The 22,666-nt window shown below is 43.1% G+C and overlaps 1 protein-coding gene across 3 annotated transcripts in view; it reads left to right on the forward strand.

The window, feature by feature from the left end:
- Window positions 1-22,433, forward strand: part of LOC124153379 (interferon regulatory factor 2-binding protein 1-like) — a 36,767-nt gene extending 14,334 nt beyond the window's left edge. The window contains exons 2-4 of one of the 3 annotated variants that reach the window (XM_046526493.1): window positions 7,363-7,707; window positions 15,850-16,262; window positions 17,372-22,433. In XM_046526493.1, the coding sequence (XP_046382449.1) occupies window positions 7,363-7,707; window positions 15,850-16,262; window positions 17,372-17,500 (887 nt within the window). In that variant the 3' untranslated portion in view covers window positions 17,501-22,433. The remainder of the gene's footprint in view (window positions 1-7,362; window positions 7,708-15,849; window positions 16,263-17,371) is intronic. The other 2 variants (XM_046526495.1, XM_046526496.1) reach the window with 2 other exon arrangements.
- The last annotated feature ends 233 nt before the right edge of the window (window positions 22,434-22,666 follow it).

Below are 22,666 nucleotides of genomic sequence, written 5' to 3' on the forward strand. Positions count from 1 at the left end.
TACATGCAAGGTTAGAACTATGAAAAAAACATGCAGTGAGTGATCCTAGCGAGCGACGCCATTAATCCTATCAATTGAGACAACGTTGCTATCCTTAATGGCACGAGGGAAGAATGACATTTTAAATCTCTCTGTTTTGTAGTCTATTTCTTTAAATAGACTTGGTCAAGTTTAGATTGATTGAACTTTATTTAAAATATTTTTCTATGACCAAATATTTGTATGATAAAAGCTGACTTTATTTACAATGATAACTATATTAGGGGACGCATTTCTGAGAGCCTAGTTAGCATTGTTCTCGTATTGACGTATTGAAGTGAATTCCTTCATATTTCTGTCGCAACTCACGAGCACGATGTAGAAACGAGAACGTTTATTTGTGATTGTTATTCAGCATACGCCGTCAGCGTTATTTCAGGCGAGTTGAGTTTCTTTTTTTTTGTGTGGCACCCCTGCCAGAGTCAGTCGCTCGTTGCCAAATATGCCTCTTTCTGTGTTTCTTTCGAATGCAGCCAACGTCACAATGGAGGACAGTGTTTTGGCACGAGTCGACCGCCTTGTTCCGTTATAATCGGGCCCTCGGTCTCCTTCGAGGCGGACTCGTGACGTTGGCACGGCAACCGGAGCCGTGCGTGCTGCAGACGTGGTTGCCATGGACTGCGCCCGCGTCACTGCCCCAGGCGGATACGGAACGTAAATAAGATTGCGAAACGCACAAATCATGCACGGTGGGACATTCTATCACGCGTGGGAAAGGAATTCTTGCTGTCTCTCCAATGCCATAAGTTAACCCTCGCTGTTGTTGTTGTTGAGATTGGCCTGCATTACTCTCTTGACATTGGGTCTTCATGATTTCTTTCTTCGTTGACTCAGCGTTTAAACTGCTTGCAATTATGCTGTAGCGTTACGTGGAATCAGTGGCATGCATAATGTCTACCACCTCACTCACATTATAATGCCTAAATCCATCCGCCTTCGATTACGTTAGCAGATTCGTGTGCAGAAAGGGAAAGTTGTCCCTTCAAGGGAGGATTGTTGACATAAATCGCATTCTCGAAGATGTCATGAAAGGAGCCATACTTTCTTCCCGTTGCGCTTCCGGTGGTTTAAAAGGGCGTCGCGACGTCGGACGTCCTTCCTTCATAGTCACCTCCAAATATCTCTCCCCCCACCCCCTCACTGACACGCGCGTGCGAAAAGCTCCGCATCCGCCCTTGTTGACGCCACGAGGTTTCCCATTGTCTCCCGTGACTCCATGCCAGTGTGGTTGGCGATGTGCTGAATACATCTATATAATACCCTGCGGGCCACCTCTGAGGTGTTTGGCAGGGGGTGATCAATCACCAGCATGCAATTGGACTACCACATGCGCACCACAGAGTGCAAAAAACGTCACGCATAATAAAAAATTATACTACCATATGCTGTTAGAAATAGTAATAAAATTAAGACATGCACTCCCATTTCTCTTTCTCAGTTCGCATGGCCGCTCCTTATTTAATTGAAACTCCTTCATTTCTTCTCGCCAAGAATTTGTTTTTTTTTACTCTTTGTCGATCTTTCCGCGTTGGCGTAGCCCTCCTAGCCTTTGTCTTCGTCCGCGCGTGTTTCGCGTCGTTAGACTTGAAGCGGCATGAGGTCACGTGCCCCGTGAGGCATCGCGCGCGCCCGCGACTCTTTTGTCACTCCGCGTACCTGTATTTTGATTGTTGCGCCCGCATCCAAGTGGACCTGACCCCCATTGCATATTCCATTCCTCCTCCTGCATCATCCTCCTTTCTATCTTCCTTCGTGAGTTTCCCGATTGGAGTCAGTGAGCCATTCCCGTCGTCTCGGCAAACTTGCATCAGTGCTGCCGCCCTACCGGTGGAAGTGGTTTCGCGGTCGAATGTTGTTTTGCTTCTTTTTTATGACGTCCCCATTTATGATTTGTCCGGGGAAGGAGGAGGATTTTGATGTCGGCGAGATGGTGTTGTCAGTGTCGTAAACAAAAGATAAACGCGGATTACGCCTCAACTCTTAGAGAATGTTTTTGTTTACGTGCAATACATATCCCTGATAAAATGTTCTGACAAGAAGATATCTTATATTTCATAATTTCTCGGGGAAATGGCTTCTCTTTAGGCGCTAAACTATCAGTTAATGATAATTCATGGATGGAGTGACCGCGAATCAATTTTTCCTAGTAGTTTCTTCCCAACTCCCTTTATTTCAATGAAATTATATTCGTCTTAAAAACATAACGGTGGAAAATTTGAATTCTGCGGGAATGGGGGTAGTGTTTGCCTATAAGGCAACATTTTTTGCGTTTAACTCTTTAAACTCCAGTAAAAGGCTCATTACATGTCTCTGATCCAAGGAGGAATTAGCAAATGGCTGCGTAATTATTTGTCATTGGCGACTTTATTTCCTGTTTATTTATTTAAGAAATCCATCCATACGCCAATTTCATGCAAATTTCCTTCCAATTTGTTTTCTTCGTTGTTGTCCTGGGTATGTCTCATCCGGGAAGGTGTTTCTAGCGGGCATCATCAGTCCACATCCTTCATGTTTTGTTGTGGCTGGTAGTATCTCCAACTTTTTGAACTTTTTAAATCATTTTCTGCCGCAGTGTCGATAATTTTCCGTTCCTACTCGGAAGAACTTCTCGCTATCGTTGAGTGTTGTTAAACGGGGAAAATAATCTCATCGATAGAATGATAATGCGGCTAAGCCTTCCGCTCTCTTCTTGTGCCCTGTGACGTAACCGCGTTGGCCTTCGGTATTAATAACTTCATGGATTCCTCGTGTCTCTCCACTGAATCATACTCTTTCCTCGCAAATGCTCACTATAATTCATGCGGCTTGATAACTCGCCAGAAAATCTCCGCAACTGTTGGGTGAAATGTTAATCTTCAAGGCGGTATTATTCTCCCTCAATGGTGGGTCGGTTGAAATGCTTCGCACGTGTCTTTCAAGTGAAGTAGAATTTCCTATAATATGCATGCGTTATCAAGGTTGATGTTACTACCGTGATCATGGATACAAATCTTTTCTCGGAGACCTTTTTGTTTACCATCATTCTCCCTCCCAAGGACTCCAAATACGCAGTTTCCAAGTGATTGTGTGGGTACATATTGTATCACCGTATCAGTTCTCTCTCCCACGCCATTTCTGGGCGATAAACATTCGCCGTATAAAACTCCCCCCACCAAGGCCTCCCTCTGATATGCTCTGCTTACGTAACCAACCGCTTCAGCATCACTCCCGTGGCCGTCCGAGTATCTGCGCGCCTCTCGTCCTCGTGTTCCAAGAGAATGCCGAAAGATATTCATATACCAGAAGGAGGCGTGCAGTGTTGCCCCTCTCAAACGTTATTTATTTGTATGAGATTAATCGCCAGCTCTGTAATCCAGTGAAAGTTGTCTCAATCGGAAACTTCGGTTGCTTCGTGATGTTGTTTATGCAGTCTTTGGGAGATTTATAACTTCTTGTCAGTTAGTTTAATTTATGGGTTTCACTATAGCACAGAAGTGAGAGCACTATGAGATAGCGATGTCGCAATATGAACCTTTTAAATTCATTGACGATAATTTTATTTGTTACGCTCTGGAAAATGTTACCTTGGAGATACGTCCTTGCAGGTGAGAACGCAAAAGGCGTTGCATAAGCAACTCAATGGATCGCGAGTTCACTTTGTGGAATGGTGATGTGGTGAAACAAAAATTAACTCTATTATATTCCTCACTGTATTTATTAAAAATTCTACCGGTATCGACCTTTTCAGGTCACTATGATGGGGTAAGATAAAGGTGTTACCTCTCGATAATGACCTGAAAAGGTATAGTTCTTAATAAATACTGGGTGGAATGTGACAAAGTTTATTTTTGATTCTACGATGTAGTTATGGTCGTCTTTTGATTCAATCGTCACAGGCCATTGAGCGCACTATCGTTGTGAAATGGTGTGCTTCCTTTAAAGAATACCAGCGCTGAAGGAACGTCGAGAGTGCATTTGCTGCACCACTGCGTGTGTGGGTGGAGGGGGGGGGAGAGAGGAAGTGGGGTTACCCCCCTTCCTGCCCCCCCCTAAGCCCCCGCCCCGTCACTTGTAGTGCCTCCCTCCCAAGGACAATTTCACTCTCCGATCACGTGACCGCTTCCTTCGTGTGCCTAGAGGGCGCTTTCTCCAAACCTCGTGAATCCCGTGCACGGCACGACGGCCATCTCGAGTCATTAAACGCTTTTAATCTCAGCCTGGAGTATTGTTTAGCGGCAAATCGAGTTGATCTTACGTGGGCCACTTAGGATATGGATACTAATGCAGCGTATAAATGCTTATATGCCATTCCCTGTATATAAACACTATTTTCTTAGTCTTTTGTGTATTAATTCATTTAAAATGAGACCATCGATGTTTTTCTCAAGCTAGCTATCATTGGTAAATGTTTACTCATCACCAGCGTTCTTCTACCCTCCAACTCAGTACGTAGGTATGTAGCAGGACGAATACGTGATAACAATAGGCAGTGAGGATGAATATTCGAGATTGAATAGAACAGTGATTTCCTTACATTTAACGTAATTCTTCAATTGAATGCTTTTGCTTCGTAAAATGTATCTTTTCCTCACCAATCTGCTGTTCATTTACCAATGAATATCTTATATCATTTGCATCCGATGTGGTGGAATATTCTAACTATCAGTTAAACGAGACATTGCAATATTTCCGGGGGAAACACTACGCGTTTCGTTGTTACAACAACATTATCAATTATCAATGATTTTTTTCTACACTGACCTGGGTACCTTATTTACATTGCTGACGACAGCCACACGTGTCGCTTTCAGGCTCGCGTGCCCTAAAGATTAGCCGAGATCGTGTCATCCGCCGTGGCCTTCCTCGCCCTTCAAATGCACTCTCTACGCCAACCTCATGAGAGCTCCCTTTTAGAGCCGACCAAGGACAGTCCTTCCTGTCTCCTCACTCTCTCTCTCCATTAAAAATTCTCCTCGGTCGAACCCGTGGATAGGAACGTGAGGCCTTCTCCCCCCTCTCCCTCCCACCCCCTCCACTTCCTCTCCCTCCCTTCCCCCCTTTCACTACACACCCCGGGCGAGCAGGCAGGGATCGTCGGGTGTACGCCGTCGTGTGACGTCACGGATAGCGGAATCCTTCCGGCCCCCTACACACCCCCTTCCACCGTCTGCCCCCCCCCTCCATCCCTGTGTGTCTGTCTGTTTCTCTTTTGGTGCCGTGTGCATCGCCTCATTCGCCTTTTTTCGCATCGGATTACTACCACAAGTAGTACTTAAGAACGGTATAAGTTGGTCTTAGATTGCTTGAACGATTAAGAATGGATATCTTTAAGAGCGACACAGAGAACATAATAATAGAGCCACACTATATTTCCAGGTCCGATAGAAGCGATAAATTAAGAGAGATGTTTTGCCGAACAGATAGATATGGGAATTCGTTTTTTCCCCGAACCATAAAGGACTTTAATAAACGCCAGTCCCAGCTTCGTTAGAGCACTTCATTTTTTATTTGTATGTGGCTGGTGTCCTAACACCCCCTGCCACACGCCTTTTAGGCGGCTTTCGGGGTATTATGTAGATGTAGGTCGGAAATGACATACATCATCGATTTAATTTTAGCTGTATTGAATCATCTTTTGTCCTCTGGACTAAGACGTTGCAGTGCCGACTGACGTGGATTCACTCCTTAGAGATATAAAAGGATAAAAATGAAAATAAACAACGCTGTCGTGATAGAAATACGTTGTCTCAGCACGCGTGTGAAAGTCGTGTCATTTCCATGAATGTATTTGCGGGGAGCTGCAAAAATTGTTTTTGAAATCAATTTTGATCGTAAATCTAGATGATAGTAAGTGGAAGAGGTTATTTGTATGTAATTATCTATCGCGCTCATTTACGTAGTGCCTGTAAGAAGATCAACCACCATCATCAATTCTTCCAATCTTTCAACCCCTCCAATTTGCCATTTATTGTCCGTGGCTTACAGTCGCGCGTTAGTTACCCCTTTACCTTACCTGATCCCGCGAAGATACGGTCTAGTGTTGTACGGCGAAGTGTCAGTTTTTTCCATTTGGACTGGGCGGACTCTTCGGTAAATTTAGCATCTCCCGTATATTTTTGGTACGTATTTTTTGCTCTAGCCGTTGCCATTTTCCTGTTGTGAACTGGCTATGTGACTCGTTCCATCCAGGAAGTATGATATCATTTCGCTACTGTTGGTTGTTTGTCAAATCCTTTCCTTGAACTGCGGCGGTGGTGGAGCGTGTGAAATTTCGCAGTGTAATAATAATAATATAATAATAATAATACGTCTTTATTGGGCGAGATTGGGACTAGAAAGTGTACAGTCATTCCTTGGTGATATCTTTGGTTCATTTAGTCGGGAGCACCCGTTGGGGCTGGAAATGACGCATCGTTTTATTTGAGATAACTTTCGCGTCTTGTCTCCGGTATTTAGTAAGTAGATAAGGCGTAAATATTATTATACCGTTGCTGATGATAAGTAAAGATACGATTAGAATGCGGAAGTATGAATCAAAATCAGTAGAACCCTTGAAGAGTTCATTGACTCAGTGATTGTGATTGCGACTTGATCAAGTGATTTCTTGGAAATGTCCACACATCAGATTGAATTACTTCGTAAAAATGTTATCTCGTTTGTCCGTCGGCGTGATCATCCTCATCAAACGCTTTCATCTCCTTTTTATCATCCTCTGAAGGGAAATAAAATGGACCATCCTCCATTACTCTCGCTTCATCGCTTTTGATACCTTATGTTTAAAACACCCATGCTAGAAAGGGAAGTCTTCAGCGAGCTGTTACATTAGCCTACATATTACTCGAAGGATTTACTATTCATCCGCTTTATTATACTGAAATTGATATATTCATTGCTTTTTGAGAGAAAACACGACCCCAATATTTGTAGAGATTCAGGCTTAGTCACGTTTAATTTTATTTTTTATTCGTTAATTTAATTTAGTATTGTTTTAATTATTATTTCATGTATCGTTACCGTCTATACGACTCCATTCTCATTGTAAATATATCATAATTAATTTTCTGTGTGTCATTCTTCCTTTTCGCGAGTCAGACGCAAGTGATTCATTCAAAAAATAGCACCGTCATCCCGTTCCTTAACTTTTTACTTTGTCACTTTATTTTTATATTTATTTTTTAAAATGATTTTTTTCTGTGCTATTCTTTTAATTAAGTACTGCCTTAAATTTTTTATTTGAACCACCATGGTGCCTAACTCCATTTTGGTGACCTCCGTTGTCCATTTTGCTGTCTCTCGACCGAAAAGGTAGATTGGTAGACTGACGGTGCCGCACCCTCGCTGCAGGTTATCCCGGCGTTCCCCTCGGCGTCAGCGGCGCCGGCTCCCCGCTCGGACCGAGGACCGCTTCCCCCCAGGACTCCAACCAGCAGCAGCAGGCCCAGCAGCAGCAACAGCAAGCCCAGCAGCAGCAGCACGGCGGCGCGGCTGGTGGCGGCGGCGCGGGGCCGCAGGGCGGCGGCGCGGCCGGCAACAGCCAGTCGCCGATGGCCGCTCTCATGTCGGTGGCGGACCACTTGCCTCCCGGCTCGCCTCGCAGCGGGGGCAGTCCGCCCTCCGGGGGCGGCGGCGGCGGCGGGAACGGACCCCGCTCCGCCTCCAGGGGATCACAGCACTCGCCCAACTCCACAGGTGGGTCCAGCGAGAGCCCACCCCACCATCCGAGAAGATTTCTGATCTCGTCCCTAATCCGAAGAGGTTCTCAGGAATCGACACTTAAGCGTCGGAACCCAAAACGTTCAATCGTATTAGTCAGGCCTGATTCAGTGGAAACGAGACTCCAGGGCGGGGTCGCAAGGTTACATACACTCCTGGGGCAGGGACTGTAAGCGCGAGCTTTTCTCCTCTGCACCCAGAAGGGGGGAGGACGGGAAGGAACAAGGAAGGAGGCGCCGCCGCGATGAGAGCCCGACGACGCCTCCTGGGACGGGATAGGGAAGGAAGGGAAGGGACGAGGGAAAAACACCCCAACGCCATAGAATCGAAGAGGGCACTACTAATTAGCGAAACCAAGCATAAGCAATTAATGGTCCAGCGATTTTAGTCGATTTTCCTATGAGGAAGAAAAATCCATCGATCAAATCGCTAGATTCATGCCTGATTCGGAAGGATCCCACGGAACATGATCGTTCAATTGTATCAGGCCCAGACGCTTATGTGGAGCCTGGATTTCACGAATGGAAGTGTGGCCTTTTCTCTCACACGTCTATTTCTTCGGTACGACACCATTCCTTGCATCTGTGTCATTCCACCGATGTGTCGAAGTACGCTGTACCGTTGAAATGAATCTGATTGTGTCAGCCAAGTTGCTGTTTCGTTTGCGATGAGTTCGTCAGTTATTTCTTGTTGCAGGTGTTTAAAACGCCCCACTTTTTAGCGATGATATGTCGTAGTGAATTGAAGGCCGAATGGAGATCTGAAGCGTGTATTTTTGTTAATGTTTAGAATTTCACCTAGGACTTCTTCTTAGGTAGATAGCCCAATCGGTTGAACCATTGTAGCGTAAGAACTGAAAAAAAATTAATAAACCTATACCTTATTAAATGGAAGACGGGAGCGATTTTGTATATTTTCAGATTCATTCTTCATATTTTTCAGTGTTGCACCGTTACTCCGAATTGTGTCAGTATTACTGTGTTTAACTCATATGTCGAAACGCTAGGGTAGGAAGGTCACCAAAATAGGCAACCATAATATACCTCAGCTTTATTTAGGTAGGTAATTTATTTATTCTACCGAATCATTAATTTTATGAGCTTAATACGGACTATTTTGTTTTTGATGATATCTGTTGCATATTCAGAAAACCGGTCCTCGCTAGTTACTCACTTGGCCGATTCCTTCAAGTTATTCCACCATTTAACACTTATTTATTGGAGACCACAGTTTTATCCGTAAACGAGGTTTCTTATTTTTTGTTTCCTTCCTCCTCTCAGCATCTTCTCTTGAACTCTTCTCACAGTCCTGTTTTTTTATATCCTCTCCTTGCTCGTCGTCCCCGGAGGTGGTCTTATGCTTTGGGATACTGTCCTCACTGGGTGTGGTGTGTATTTTTGCGGTCCTGACCCATTCATCCCTCTTGGAGCCCACCCGTGCTTTTTTTTGTCCCTTCAAGAAGTCAACGCACCGTTATCCTCATTGTCCCTCGCATTCACAGTTGTTCGGCGCCTCTGTTGCTTGGTGGTAGCAGCTTAAACAACCCTTTTCCCTAACTGCCCGCACCCTCGCCTTTCTTCTCTGTAGACCGTTTTCCCCTCTCCTCTTATATTTCCTGTGGCCTTCACGCCTGCTTAATTTTCCCCAGAAGCTGTATTTCAAGGTGGTGCAAACTCTCTTTCCTCGTTTCGTTTCTTTTTTTGCGGAGGACGTCCTGACAGTTGGAGGAGAAGTGATAATAGCTCAGTTATGTGTTCCGTGGGATCCTTCGGGATCTGCTTGGGCCTTTTGCCAGCACGAGGCTGTCCCTGCGGAATGCCGCATGCTAACCACGGTGATTTCTCGCTTTCTTTCCCGCCATCCGTCTTGATTTCGTCGACGTCGTAAACGTCCCTCAGCCTTGGAAGCCCATTAAAGTTAAAGTCCGTCGGTTGAAAATAGATATGGCGAGAAATAAGAATAAGGAGGAATCGACAAACAAGAGGTTAGGGATGAAATAGAATTCGTTCCGCTAAGTTTGGGTGGATGCGTCCTTATATCTCGAATCTCGCGTTGATAATAAAGAAACCGCGATCTCTCCAGTTATTAAGCGTAGCCTTATCTTTTAGCGTAGGTCTTTTACCGTAGCGAATCACTTCTTTTAAAATTTCCTAAAATATTCAGGGTGGATGAGAGTATTTCTGTGCCTCATCAATTTGCTCTCAAGCACAACAAATTCCATCTGAGGTGAAATTTTCAAATTCTAGATGCACGTCAAAAAGCTTCTATTTCATTTACTGCGAAAATACATAGTAGCTTACGTTCTAAACGAGTTACACATCGAAAAAAGACCGGTCGAGTGAAGGAGATGAGGCCTCATTACGGCGATTATTGCTACCCTATTTCACCTTTACGTTACTAGCGCGATAGCCGGAGCGGTTACCATTGTATCACGGTTTTCTGATATTTTGCTTGGATGGAAAATTTTCTCGACGAATGGTGGTATTCTATGGATGTAAGATGCGTATCATGTAAATATTTAGCTGCCAGGGCGCTTTTCATGAAGAAGGTAATCATGGGTCATCAGAAGTATTTGATGTTTGAATACGGTTACTCTAGGCAACAGTATTTATCAATATTTATTTTGTAGTAATTCGTATTCATCAGTACTCCTTCCTTATTCCTACAGTATTCCATCCTATTCCTCGTCCAGGGTCCAGTATTTATGGGCATTTCTCCCGTGTTTCAGGGAATACGGGGAGTAATCACATCACTGCTTAGCACTATTCCTTGGGGATAACATCGCAGTCATCATATTCCTGAAATATTCGCTCATCCACTTCCTTCAAGCTGACAAGCTGTCTCAGTTGAACTGTTTTAATGAGCAATGAAATATTATGTTTTCAAGGAGCATTTACCCTTGTAACATAGAATTTTTATTCCTTACTATGAATTTGTTTCTTCATTATAAAATTCATTTTTGTTCATTCATAGTTTATAAATGGATTTACCATAGAATTACAAATGTATTTTTGGTTTTCGTAGAAAATTTCGCATCAGTGCGTACGTCCAAGAAGAATATTTCTAATAGTATTGCATTGCGTTTCATGAAGTGAGACCAAAATCGGGTGTTTCATTTACACTAACAGCATGGAGAGATTACAACGTCTGTGTGGTGCAGTACAGTAATGAATACTGAAGGCATAACGAAAAATACGGTAGGAATACGATGGAATACGGAAGAAATATTGGTGGGTTGAAATAGTAAAGTAGTCTGAGTAAGAATACGTTTGACATACGAGGAAAACGGAAAGCTGAAATATACCGTAGGTTTACTGTTTCCGTTTACATATCTCGGGTAAATTGTCTATCATATCGAAATCAATTCGTGAGGGATGCACAAATTTCGTTCTTTGTGCAAATCTATTTGGGATGAGAGATGTCTACATTTCTCCATATCTTCATTTGAGAGGATAGGATTGATTCCTCGAGTAGTTAAAAGAGATCCTAGCGCGATTCTGGGGGTCCCCTGTTCGAATCTCGGTCAAGGCGAACGATTTGTTTCCCCTTTGGAATATTCCCATCATCAGTTTCCCCCCTCCGAAGGTGACGGACGTACGGCGAGACGTTGACCACACCCTCTATCGGCTCCAGCCGCGGCGCATATCAGAGTGTGGGTGACGAAAACGTGTAAGGACGCGAGATGTCACAAAATTCCTTCCTTCCCCCTCCCCCCCCCCCCCCCCCGCTCACATCCTCCACACTTCCCCACTTTCACCACCTCTGGCTGGCGAAGAACTCTTGAATGGGAGCGGCAGTTATTTTCGCGTTGGGACGGCCTTATTTTTCGTCCCGTGGCGACGACCTTAATCTTGGCCGCCTCTCCCCCGACCCCCCCCCCCTCCACCCGGCTATAACACACCCCTTATGTATCTAAGGAAGAGCTATGGAAGAGATTCCGCTTTAAAAATTTTTATTAGATAAAAGTAGGTTTTCATCAATTCACCGGAATTAAATGTGTGTAAGTGCGTAGTCGGACATGGATAGCTGCGCTCAGTTTGTCTTCGTAATATTCGTCAAGGTTCGTGTATCCATTACCTTCACAATCAGTTTTCAGGTAATACTGGGCCCTTTCTGTCTATTATAAAGTATTACTTAATTCTGGGTGAATATATTCAAAGCTAGAGTAGACAAAATTATTATACCTTAGTCGAGTTAGCGAGTGTTGAATTAAATGTGGTAATGAGATTTGTTATAAAAATAATCATTCGTGTACATGAATATATTCCCGTCGTAATTAGTGCCTTTATGATTGATCCTTTTCATAAAATCTTTTACATCTCTTTTCTACGCTCTATCAGGCAGCAAATTTAAAGTATAAAATATGTGAGCTAATCATCACAACCAGATTTTAAAAAAAACTAGTCATCGTAGAGTTAAGTTACTCCGAATATGATATCCGTAGTCAACGTACTCCCTGAGACACCTCAATAATGTACCGAGGAATAGCATTGTTGAGTAAGGAATTACGTCGATAACATGCATGTTTTTTATCTATTCGTCTCCTAACTTCGTGAGGTTGTCGTGGGAAAAAATTGTGTTGGAAGAGAAGATATTGGCTGGCCGAGGGTATTTCTCTCTTTTTCCGCCCGTTTCATTTTATTTTGAAAAGGGGGGCGAAGGAGGTGTCGGATTGGGTTGGGGGCAGTGCCAAAAGGGGGCCGCGGCGGGGGGCGGCGGTTGGTTCCTCGGGAGGCTGGCCAAGACCCCGGTTATTCAGGAGGGGGCGGTGGGGGCGTGGGCGAGAGCGAGATCGCAAGCACACGCGATGAGCCAAAAATTTGTTCGCGACCGCCGTTGGGGGCGTCCAACTTTTCGCGTGGGGTTGGTGGGCAGATAGATCCTCTCCTCTTGCGCGCACCACACCTTGGCACCTGTAATTGTCTTCCCTCTCACCCGTTACGAGCATCCGATAGGCGAAGTTTCCAGAGGGTATAATTGTGTGCTACGTGGAATAGAAGGGAGTTGGGCAGAATAATTTATTTCGGGACGATGATGACCGATCACGTTTTCTTCACATGTTTCCGGCACTCTTCTCGGTATAGCTTGTGAATTTTTATTTTAGTGATCGTGAGTTTCACCGATTTCTTCTTATGTGATGAATTATGCTTGCAATTTTAGAGACGTCGAATCCGTTTCCATGCAATGGGAACCTTTTTATTAAGGGTTATAATTTTTTTGGCGAATGTATTACAAGTTGGCCCGGCATCTACATTCTCCCATCAGTTATTGACGAGGTTAGATTTCCTTATTATTAAAATTCTGGAGTCGTTATAGGGCTGTAGTTTACTTGCTTTTGCTGTGACAGTCTGTATTCCCTGAAGGTATTCTTTTTGACAGAGTAAACGTAGTCGCCTCTTGGGATGATGTGCAGATTTTCTTGGTGTTACCATTTCATAGTGACGTTTATATTCAGGTCATTGCCAGCTTAAGATGCATCGGTTTTACTCCCATTGTGACGTGAGCAATCAATCCCATTCCTAAGTCTAGTTTACCCCTGCCTGAAATAATGTAACCGGGAGACGCAGATTCTATGCCGAAGTAATGTCCTGCGATGGGCTGATAATAGCGGGGAGGTTTTCCTTCAACCGTGTTTTCAAGCCAAGTAATCTATATTTTTCATGTCGGGGATAATATTAGACCGCTATGGATTCGAGCCATTTCTTCCGGAAGACTCCAGTTTTGGAGAGCTATCTTGTTACCCAAAAATGAAACGGGATTCCAGGGGCCCAGTTCATAAATTTGGAATCTCAAGGAAAGACTTCCTTTAATCAAGACTTTTTAACGGAAAGTATAAATGTGTTTAGTTGTTCGTCAGGATTTTGTTTTATTTTTATAAACTAGTCGATATTGTTCTGTATTCAGCTGCGGGAATTATTATGTCATTGCGTGGAGGGAAATTTAATTAAATTAAACTTACCATATTACCCTGCCAAATGGTATTCAGTCCTTCGTGAGATGGATTCTATCTGAGACTCTGTTTTTTTCCCACTTCCCTTTGCAATTTGAAGGCATTTAGAGATTAAGTTGTTGTCTTGTGGCACTGTATGAGTTGACGTCTACATATAAAATTCTCTCAAAGCTGCAATCGTGTATCTTATTCGTTTTTCACCAAATAAAACTAAGTTTTCAAGTAGCCGAATAATTTGAAATAACGTCGTCAGTTAATGGGCAGTTAAACACTAAATTTTCTCTCTGCCGTTTGTATATTTATGGTGAATTAAAACTTGCGGCGGCGCAACGAGAAGAATGCTTGGCATCTGTTAAATACGGGAATACTTCTGTGTAGTTGAAGCCTGATATTCTCTCTATGATATTCATTTATCTACAGTAGTACTTGAATAAAAGACAGTTAAGGCCTATTATTTTTAAATAAAATGTTCAAATATTTTCTTGTAGCCCTTCAGATCGCCATAGATTCCTCCTACCCTTAATAGTATCCCTCTCACCCCACCCCCGTTGCGTATGATACGTATTTTCGGTCCTTTATTGTTTTCGATGTCCTCTCCACGCGTGCTTTCATTTCACCACCCACGAAATTCTCCTCCGTGCCTTCCTCATCCGTCCGAGGCACGCGTGGGCCGTGGCGTGCCTTGGGAGCCTTTCTATTCCGGGACGCGTGACGACACGAGCGGACTTGGAAGATGAGATTTTCCAAGGCGTGCGTAGCGGGGGCGTTGAGTGAGCTCTGAGCGTGGCGTGAGTGTGGGGAGAGCTGCCTTCCATCCTTCCCTGTGGGGGCTGTGACTGGCCCGTTTGGTGGAGGCAAAGTGTTCTCCCTCCGATATAGATCCCTTCTTGCTGCTCACGTTTTTGAATGAGGACCAAGTCCTCGTGCCAACCCTGTAGTGTCGTGCTTGGCTCGCGAAAGAGGTCGATCCGTGCTTTAACTTCGCGAAGTGTTTAGAGCACTGAAATAGGCACCAGCAGGGAAATGTACGTCGAGCAATAGAAGCTCTTCTATCCCATACACTTTGAAGTGTGTGAAGGTATTCCTCCTACTTATGTATTTGGTACTTTTTTAGACGCTAATATCCCTATTTTTTGCGTGAAACTATCATGTTCCGTACATGAGAAATGTGAGATCCTTCCCTATAAACAGAAATATTAAGGTGTATCATAAGAGTTAAGAGTGTAACTGTAATATTATTGCGTAAAGCCCTTTTGAAAATGTTTAACTGCCCTCTGCTTTGAATGTTTTCGAGGACTAGGTCAGCACTGATAATGCTCCCTAGTCACTCATTTTGAACAGTCTAAATAACATCTTCCACTGCAAGCTAGAATATCTATGGTTCGGGTGGACACATGTTTAATTTTTCTACTTAAATGCCAGTAGTACTACCCGAATCTCCTTAAGCAATTCATGCATTCTCGTTTTATCGAAGTTCATGTATCATTCAGTTTGATGTAATGTATTACTGGTGTATCGTTTTACTGCAAATAATCGTACCTTAACTTCGTGTCAACCGTGGAAGTTGTAATTTACATCGAGCCCTGCAGATATTTTGTATTTTACATTGTACATCTCAATATCCCGAAATCCTTTTCAATAGGCGTGCGACCATACGTGTATGGATATCAACCGTTAACCTGCTATAAGTTATATAGGTAAAATATAGATAAAACTCTTTTGATACTGTCCATACCCATACTTACCCATTACATAACCATTCCTTTAACAAGTATTCCGCGTAAGATTAATAGAGAAACAAGAGAACTGAAGAGTACTGTTGTTTGTGTGCTGCAGTTTTCCATATTAGAGGGTGTTTAATTCAGTGTAATGTACATAATTTAATTTATTTGTTAATCTATTTTTTGTTCTATTGAAAATGCTCTCACACAGCAATCATGCCTATTTACAGCAACTTAATAAAATAAAATATGACTATAAAACTGACCATAGGCATACCTTCTTCATTTAGTAAGTGTCCCACGTAAGATTAATTGAGGCATTAGAGAACTGAAGAGTAATGTTTTTTTGTTGTGGCCTCTTTGGTGTCAGTTTTATCACAAATATTCAAGTGGATATTTTGAGGCGTTAAGTCTTATCGTTTTGTCCATCCGTTGGTTCTTCTATAGGGTCCACGGGTAGCCGGCGTTCGTCTGGTAGCCGCCACGTGAGTTCCACCACGGTGACGTCGAGCGAGGCTGCCGCGGCGGCCTCCTCCGTGGACGGCGGCCCGCCCTCCGGCTCCCCAGCCGCTCCCTCGGGGCCCTCGGGGACCCCTGGCGGCCCCGCGGCCGGCGGCCCAGCGGCCGGCGGACCCCCGGAAGGCAACGGCAGCGGCGGCGGCGCGGGGAACGTGGGTTCCCAGGGTGGCGGTGCTCAGGCGGGCGGCGGCGGCGGAGTCCCGTGCACCAACCTCAAGTGCACGCTCTGCCAGGAGAGGCTGGAGGACACGCACTTCGTGCAGTGCCCCTCCGTGCCCATCCACAAGTTCTGCTTCCCGTGCTCACGGGACAGCATCAAGAGACAGGGCGCCGGGTCCGAGGTAAGGATTTTCGCCTCTTCTACATACGTTCATCTCCCATTTGGGCATAGTGGCCGCACGTGCCAGTTTAAACCGATTTGGAGGCCTTTACTTTCTTTCTTTACAATGTCCCGTTTTCGCGCAAAAGTAATGGGAATTATGTTTATTACAGAAGGAATAACACAGTACGGCAATTCGAGTTTAGGGTTTAGTTTGTCAAAGAAGGAAAACAATTGTATTAATAAAGATATTCTTAGTTTTGAATTTATTAACCCATTTCTATGGAGTAAGGCTATGGGTATTCGAACTTTGCTGGGGATCCCTCTTATGCAATAATAAGGTGTGAAGATAAAAAGATGTGTTGAAACTAATCATGCAGATAATGGATCAAAAACCTAGTTTCTTACTTTTATTGCCACAGTGTGATGCCAGAAATCTGTTGAAACCAATTGAGTTAATTTTGGGGTCTACTTGATATTTTTTTTCATCCCACCTCATTTCCACTTAGTTTCTGTTGTTTGTTAGTTTGAAAGTTAAATTCTATTGTTTGCAAAGAAATCATCTACCTGAAATCTATTAGCATCAGTACTGTGTAACAATTAAAAAAACTAGCTTTTACATCTAAGACATTAGATCAAGATATGTAGTTAATTCAATTGAGATTATTCTATGAGATCCTTGGGAGCTCATCAGGCACATTTAGGGAGATTCAACCATATATTATTTTAGGATTACCTGGAAATGTGTAGTTTACTGACAGTTAGCATATTACAGAGAATCATTTTCTTTTCTTTTGAAGCATTCTTAGGCCTTAATTGTCACTAAACCTTGTCTCCTAAGAAACATTTTTGTAAATCTGTGCTATTTCTGCTTTTAACGTGCCATCTTAAATCAATTTCAATCATTTAAGTTACACATCAATGAATGATACTATTACATTAACTAAGTTGTATTATCATGCTGCTTATTTCAATATTTGACAATTTTCCTGAATTTGATTGGAGTACCAAGTACTTTATTGCTTATTCTTCACAGTACGATTGTCTGTTTGGTAATAATTTTGATTCCTAATTAAAATTTGTGGCGATGTGTTTCAAGTGACCAATAGTAATTGAAATTTCCTATCGTTGAAGGTGTACTGCCCAAGTGGGGAGAAGTGCCCGCTTGCCAACTCGAATGTGCCATGGGCCTTCATGCAGGGTGAGATTGCCACTATCCTGGGCGAGGAGCACAAAGTCAAGAAGGAGCGGGAGACTTAAGCACGTTGGGGCACCTTTATCCAGAGGAAACTGTCAGAGGAGCGTTGCACCTCTTTGATCAAGTGCTGCAGGAGGAAGACGGAGTTGTATCATCCAGCCTTGTTGGGGAATGCCTACCTAGTCCATCTACCTTCCCAGTTTTCTTCGCGAAAATGGGTTCCATCGACCATTGTTTAGTGAGTCGATGGAGAAGGCTGTATATCCCCTTCAACTCTGCTCTCTGCCGATGCTGTAAAAAAGTAAAATAATGTTGACGTCCGCCCTCCAGAGTCGAGGGGGATGATGATGCTATAAAATGTGTACAGGGAAGAAACAATGTCGGTGGGAGTTTGTATCTACTTAGCCGCTCTTTCGCTGCTGCCCTTGGTGAGGGAGTTGCGGTCGCACGGAAGCCCTACAATGATTCCAGGGTTCTCGTCTAACGTGTTCTCTCTCTTGGTCTGCCGACCCTTGAGTGATGCGTCACCACAGTGGATACGGAGCTCTCGTTCTAGTTTGTTGAGCGAGCCACGCTCGGGTGTTGTGCTTGCTGCAGTCAGTTGTACAGTCGTCATTAGACCCTAATCCGATGTCATCGGCTGGAAGAAAGCGTGGATAGGAGGCGGGGGAATCTATGTTTGTAACTGCGGAGGATGTACAGAAAGGTGTAACTGTTTTTAATAGTCTTGGTGGTGCCTGTTAAAAGTGTGGATTTTGAAGGAGCTGTGGGAGGGAGAGGAAGGTTATTCTGCTTCGTCTGATGCTCGTGGGTGCTCAACGCGGGCGGGGCAGCTATGTGGAATTCCAGGTTGTGGGTCTTGTGACGAACGATGAATGGGCCCTTGCGTATGTGGATATCTGACACCTGGTTGATACATATTGTATGCAAATATGTATGTTAAAGGCCTTGAACCTGGCCTTTTGTGCACGTGTTGCGGCTCTGAATTGCCCGTAGGAGAAAAGTATTTTGGTCATTACCTCCCCACACACCATTGTCTTTGCCCCAAACTGGGCTGACTGCATCATTCAGGGATCAATGAGCATCTTGACTCATTGCCCGTATTGCATACCACTGTGTCATTTCACGTGCAGCTCCTTAACGCATTGTAAATATCTCCACTATGTCATGGATTTCCCTTGCCCATTATTTTCATCTCAGGATGATTAAAACTTGAGCTCTGTAAGAAGGCAAAAGAGAATTGATGTATTTCATTGATTTTGTGAGATCTTGCCATTGTATGCAGGGAGCTGGTGATGAACTTCTCCAGAAGGAAGCTCTCCCCCTTAACTGATCTAACAAGCGAGCTTCATGATTACGAGGGGGAAGTGGGCTTTATCTTACTCTTGTGTCACTTTTGTACATAATTTTTCCTAAGTCTTGGTCTCACTAGTGTGAGTCTGAGAGTGATTCATGCCGTGTAAATAAGAGTCTATGATTATATATAAAAGAAAGAAAGATGTCGTTTCATGGGATTAATATCCCAAAACACCAATCCCAGTCCCCTAAATGACCCTCGTCTATTGCCACAATTTTCTCAAATCTGCCTGTATGCTGCATCATACTCGTTCGCTATGTTTAACATTTGCCTGACATAAGGGTACAAATAGTGTTTAAGTTTTTGTCCTGAGGTTTTATGCTTCTTACAGAAGTAACGTTTGATACATATTAATTTCCTATGAATGTGTGCCTAAGTGCATATATGGGAGTGAATGAGAGTGTGAGTTTTTTTAAAGTTTGGTTGCCCTTCAACCGTGAAGGTGATTTTTGAGCCATTATTTTGAGTTGTAAACTCAACAAATCTCCACTTTAAATGTACAAATTGCAGTGAATAATCATTGTCCTTTAGTGTTAAAAGTGTCCATGGAAAGTGTTGTACTTTGGGTTAAGTCTTCTGCTCTGCTTCCATTGCAGTGGTCATTGCCGAATGCAATGTGTGCCGAACGTCACATATGTGTTGATTCCATTCTTTTTCAAGAGCTGTAGTGACTTCTGTTAATTAGCGAAAGATAGCAAATTTTGAAGCGAGTTTTGACCATCTGCTTTTATTTTTAGATAAACTCTTGTGTGAAAATATTGCAACTGCAATCTGAAAACATAGTAGCATTGTTTCATCAAACTTGAAAATGATTAGGTTTGGTTTTTGTTTGAGGATAAACAGCTTGGTGACAAGTTGTTTGTCGAGTAGGATGAATTGTTTTAGCTTCTCTGTAACATATTGCCTCTGTTCTCATTTTAATCATATTATCATTTTGTGCATTACTTCTGTGGATGTTTTGCTGCAACCATTTACTAACAGAATTTCAGTTATTCTCATTCAATAAAAAAGAACAATTTGTACAGTTATATTGAAATCGTTGTCTCTGTTCAGTTGGTAGATATGTAATTAAGGCTGGATGGGGTCACTCTTGTATGGAAGTCTGTGAATGTGAGGAGAGATTTAACGAATATTGCTGAGAATGGAAACAGGGATATGAAGTAAAAGTCAGAGCATTAGTTTGCATTTGAAGGAAACTTGGCCCTTGCCCAGCAATGGTCCCACTACTTGGATATCTGTAGTAGCCAGGCATTTGGATTCGCTGAGCGTGCTCAGGCCTCACCTTTACGTTATGTATTACATATTTCCATGTACATAGTGTAACATTGTCACAGGGAGGAGGAGGAGAGAATTTAGAAAAGCTCTATTCCTCGTTTCAGATGGTTTATTTCTCCGATGTAAGTACGCACGCGCATATTTATGGCCATGTATGTGCGCATGGTTAAAAGAAAGAAGAAATTAAGCTATCGCACATGTATGTAACATAAGTGTGTGGATGTGTGTAAATTAAAGTTCCTTGTGGGCAATCACTTCCGTATTTCTTGTCTGTTCCTTTTTTTCAGTCTATTTTTTTTCGAATATATTTTTTTTAATTCTGGAAATGGTAAAGTGCACACCCTATCACCCCCTGCCTCCTCCTAATATCCCCCCCGCTCCCTTTTTCCTGATCCCCACCTTCCCTCCCCCCCTCTCTCTCTTTCTCGATCGCTCTCCTATCGGTTTAAAACCAGCAACTCTTTGGAATCTCACGATCTTCTTCCAGCCACGACGCCCTTCAGGCTTCGTTCACGTTTTCTCTGGCTTGGAGATTTTGAAAACGTTTCAGACTCGAGCCATTCCAGGTTTCGGAAACGAAAAGGGAAATTCCGTCCCCAAATCAAACGCTGAAGCATCGCGGAGCGGTCCTTGCATTTACTTCATCGACCACTTGCGATGGCTTTGATTCGTCCCATCCACTCATTCGGGACTGCAGAGGGTCGCGTCTTCGCTAAGCCCTTCTGACCATGTTTCAAAATTGTCGTCATTCCACCACCGTCCCCAGTTAGGAGCGAATCTGTTTCGTCGGGTTGCAGTTTTTCCTACGGTTTATTTTCCAGTTAACAATACTGAGGCTTCGCCGCCTGACTTCGCGTCGTAGTATTTATTCTCGCAAACCACCACGTTCATACCTCTTTAGTTAGAATCTTCTCCGTAGAAATTGCCGGAACATTTCGCTTAATTGTTATAGGAACATGCAGGCTATATACTGTGGGGGAGTGTAATATCGCCACATTCATATTTAACTGTAGATAGCGTGGAGCATGAAGTCAGAGACTTAACATTGTCTTCTGGAAAGAATCATCAGTTGAGTCGACTGTAATAACCACGTACACTCCTCACTCTCTCAGTTAGGCTTGGTCAAGTTAGTGCCAGCAAATAATTAACTCCACGTGACAACTTGCTTGACATACTTAGAGGCGATACTAAGTGTTACCAATCAAATCATGTGAAAGCCGAGGAAAATAGAACTTATTGAAATTCCAGCTGAAAAAGTGTTTGTTTTTACAAATGCACCTAGGTTATGGCTGTCATACAGTAGTTGTCACCGTTGGTAATGATTGCTTAACGGTCTGAACCCAGGTCGGTTGAATGAAAAATCCGTTTCTGTTTGGAATCTTTTCAAGTTTTGTTTCACCGACAGTGTTGCGTGATATCTGAATACAGAACCCAGTGACCTTGCCCCAGTTTAAAAAAAAATCTTTTCTCGTTTTTTTTTGGACGTGCTGCGTTCGGCTCAGTTTCTCCGTGAATCGCTCGATCAGTATGTGTTGGTCCACGGGAGGGTTGATGATGGATGGGGTGAGGAGGAGAGAGGGAGAGACCTACCTTAAACCTAGTCATGCCTGGGCGGCTTTGAGCTGCCACAGTTGAAGGAACTCCAAAACTCGCTCGTGTGTTTGCTACCCTTGTGTGTAGCCGTTCTAGTTTGTGCGAATGTTAAAACTTTTGCAGGGCTAGGACAAATTATTAGATTTTAAAGAGACGCCTTTTTAACAAATGGTAAAAAGTGAGGAGGCGGAGTGGTAAAATTCCTTTGTAATGTTCTCTATTTGATGAGCGCGAAGAAGATGTAAAATATGAAAAAAGAAAGAGAAAATAAATGAATATAATATTGATGATGGATGGATGGAAGCAGGGGAAGAAGTTGATGAGTTGAGAGAGAGAGAGGAATGCTTTAAAAAAAAGATTTACATGCAACCCCTGTAAAAAAGAAACACGCAAATCATGTAAAGTGCTAACGGTCGACTTTAAATTCAAAAACATGAAGAGTGATTGTACATTTTATTGCGATGGAGGGATCCCGAGAATGTAAAGGGTTCAGCTGACATTATGGGGACGACGCTCTTAAATCCTGAGCTCTACGATCATGTTTTCAGAGTATTATCACTAAGGGTGAAATTTGAAGACGGTGAATTTTTTTAGGAGATACTTTGTATGTTGTTATGTTCGTAAATGTGATTGATAACTGTAATTCAGTATTTTTAAGAAAAAATGATGCCATGTTTTTTGAAATCTTGAGGTCCCTGTGTTTCTGTGTATAAATATTTCTCAATATGCCTACAAATATGACAAATAAAAATAATATAAATAAGAAATAATATCTGTGTTTTGTTTCCTTCAGTTGTATTTTTTCCTTTACAGCGACCATGTAATGCAACCATGCCGTATCGTTTTTTTTCAATCCTTATATTATTGATTAATCAGATATTTTAATGTGTAAATCGAGAGACTTACTGGGTAGAAATTTAGCTTGCCGTAAAGGCCTGGTTTACACGAATAATCTACTACGCAAACGATTCTTATGTAAAGGCCTGGTTACGCGATACATTAG

The sequence above is a fragment of the Ischnura elegans genome, chromosome 2 (genome assembly GCF_921293095.1).
Source record: "Ischnura elegans chromosome 2, ioIscEleg1.1, whole genome shotgun sequence".
NCBI classification, from domain to species: Eukaryota; Metazoa; Arthropoda; class Insecta; order Odonata; family Coenagrionidae; genus Ischnura; species Ischnura elegans.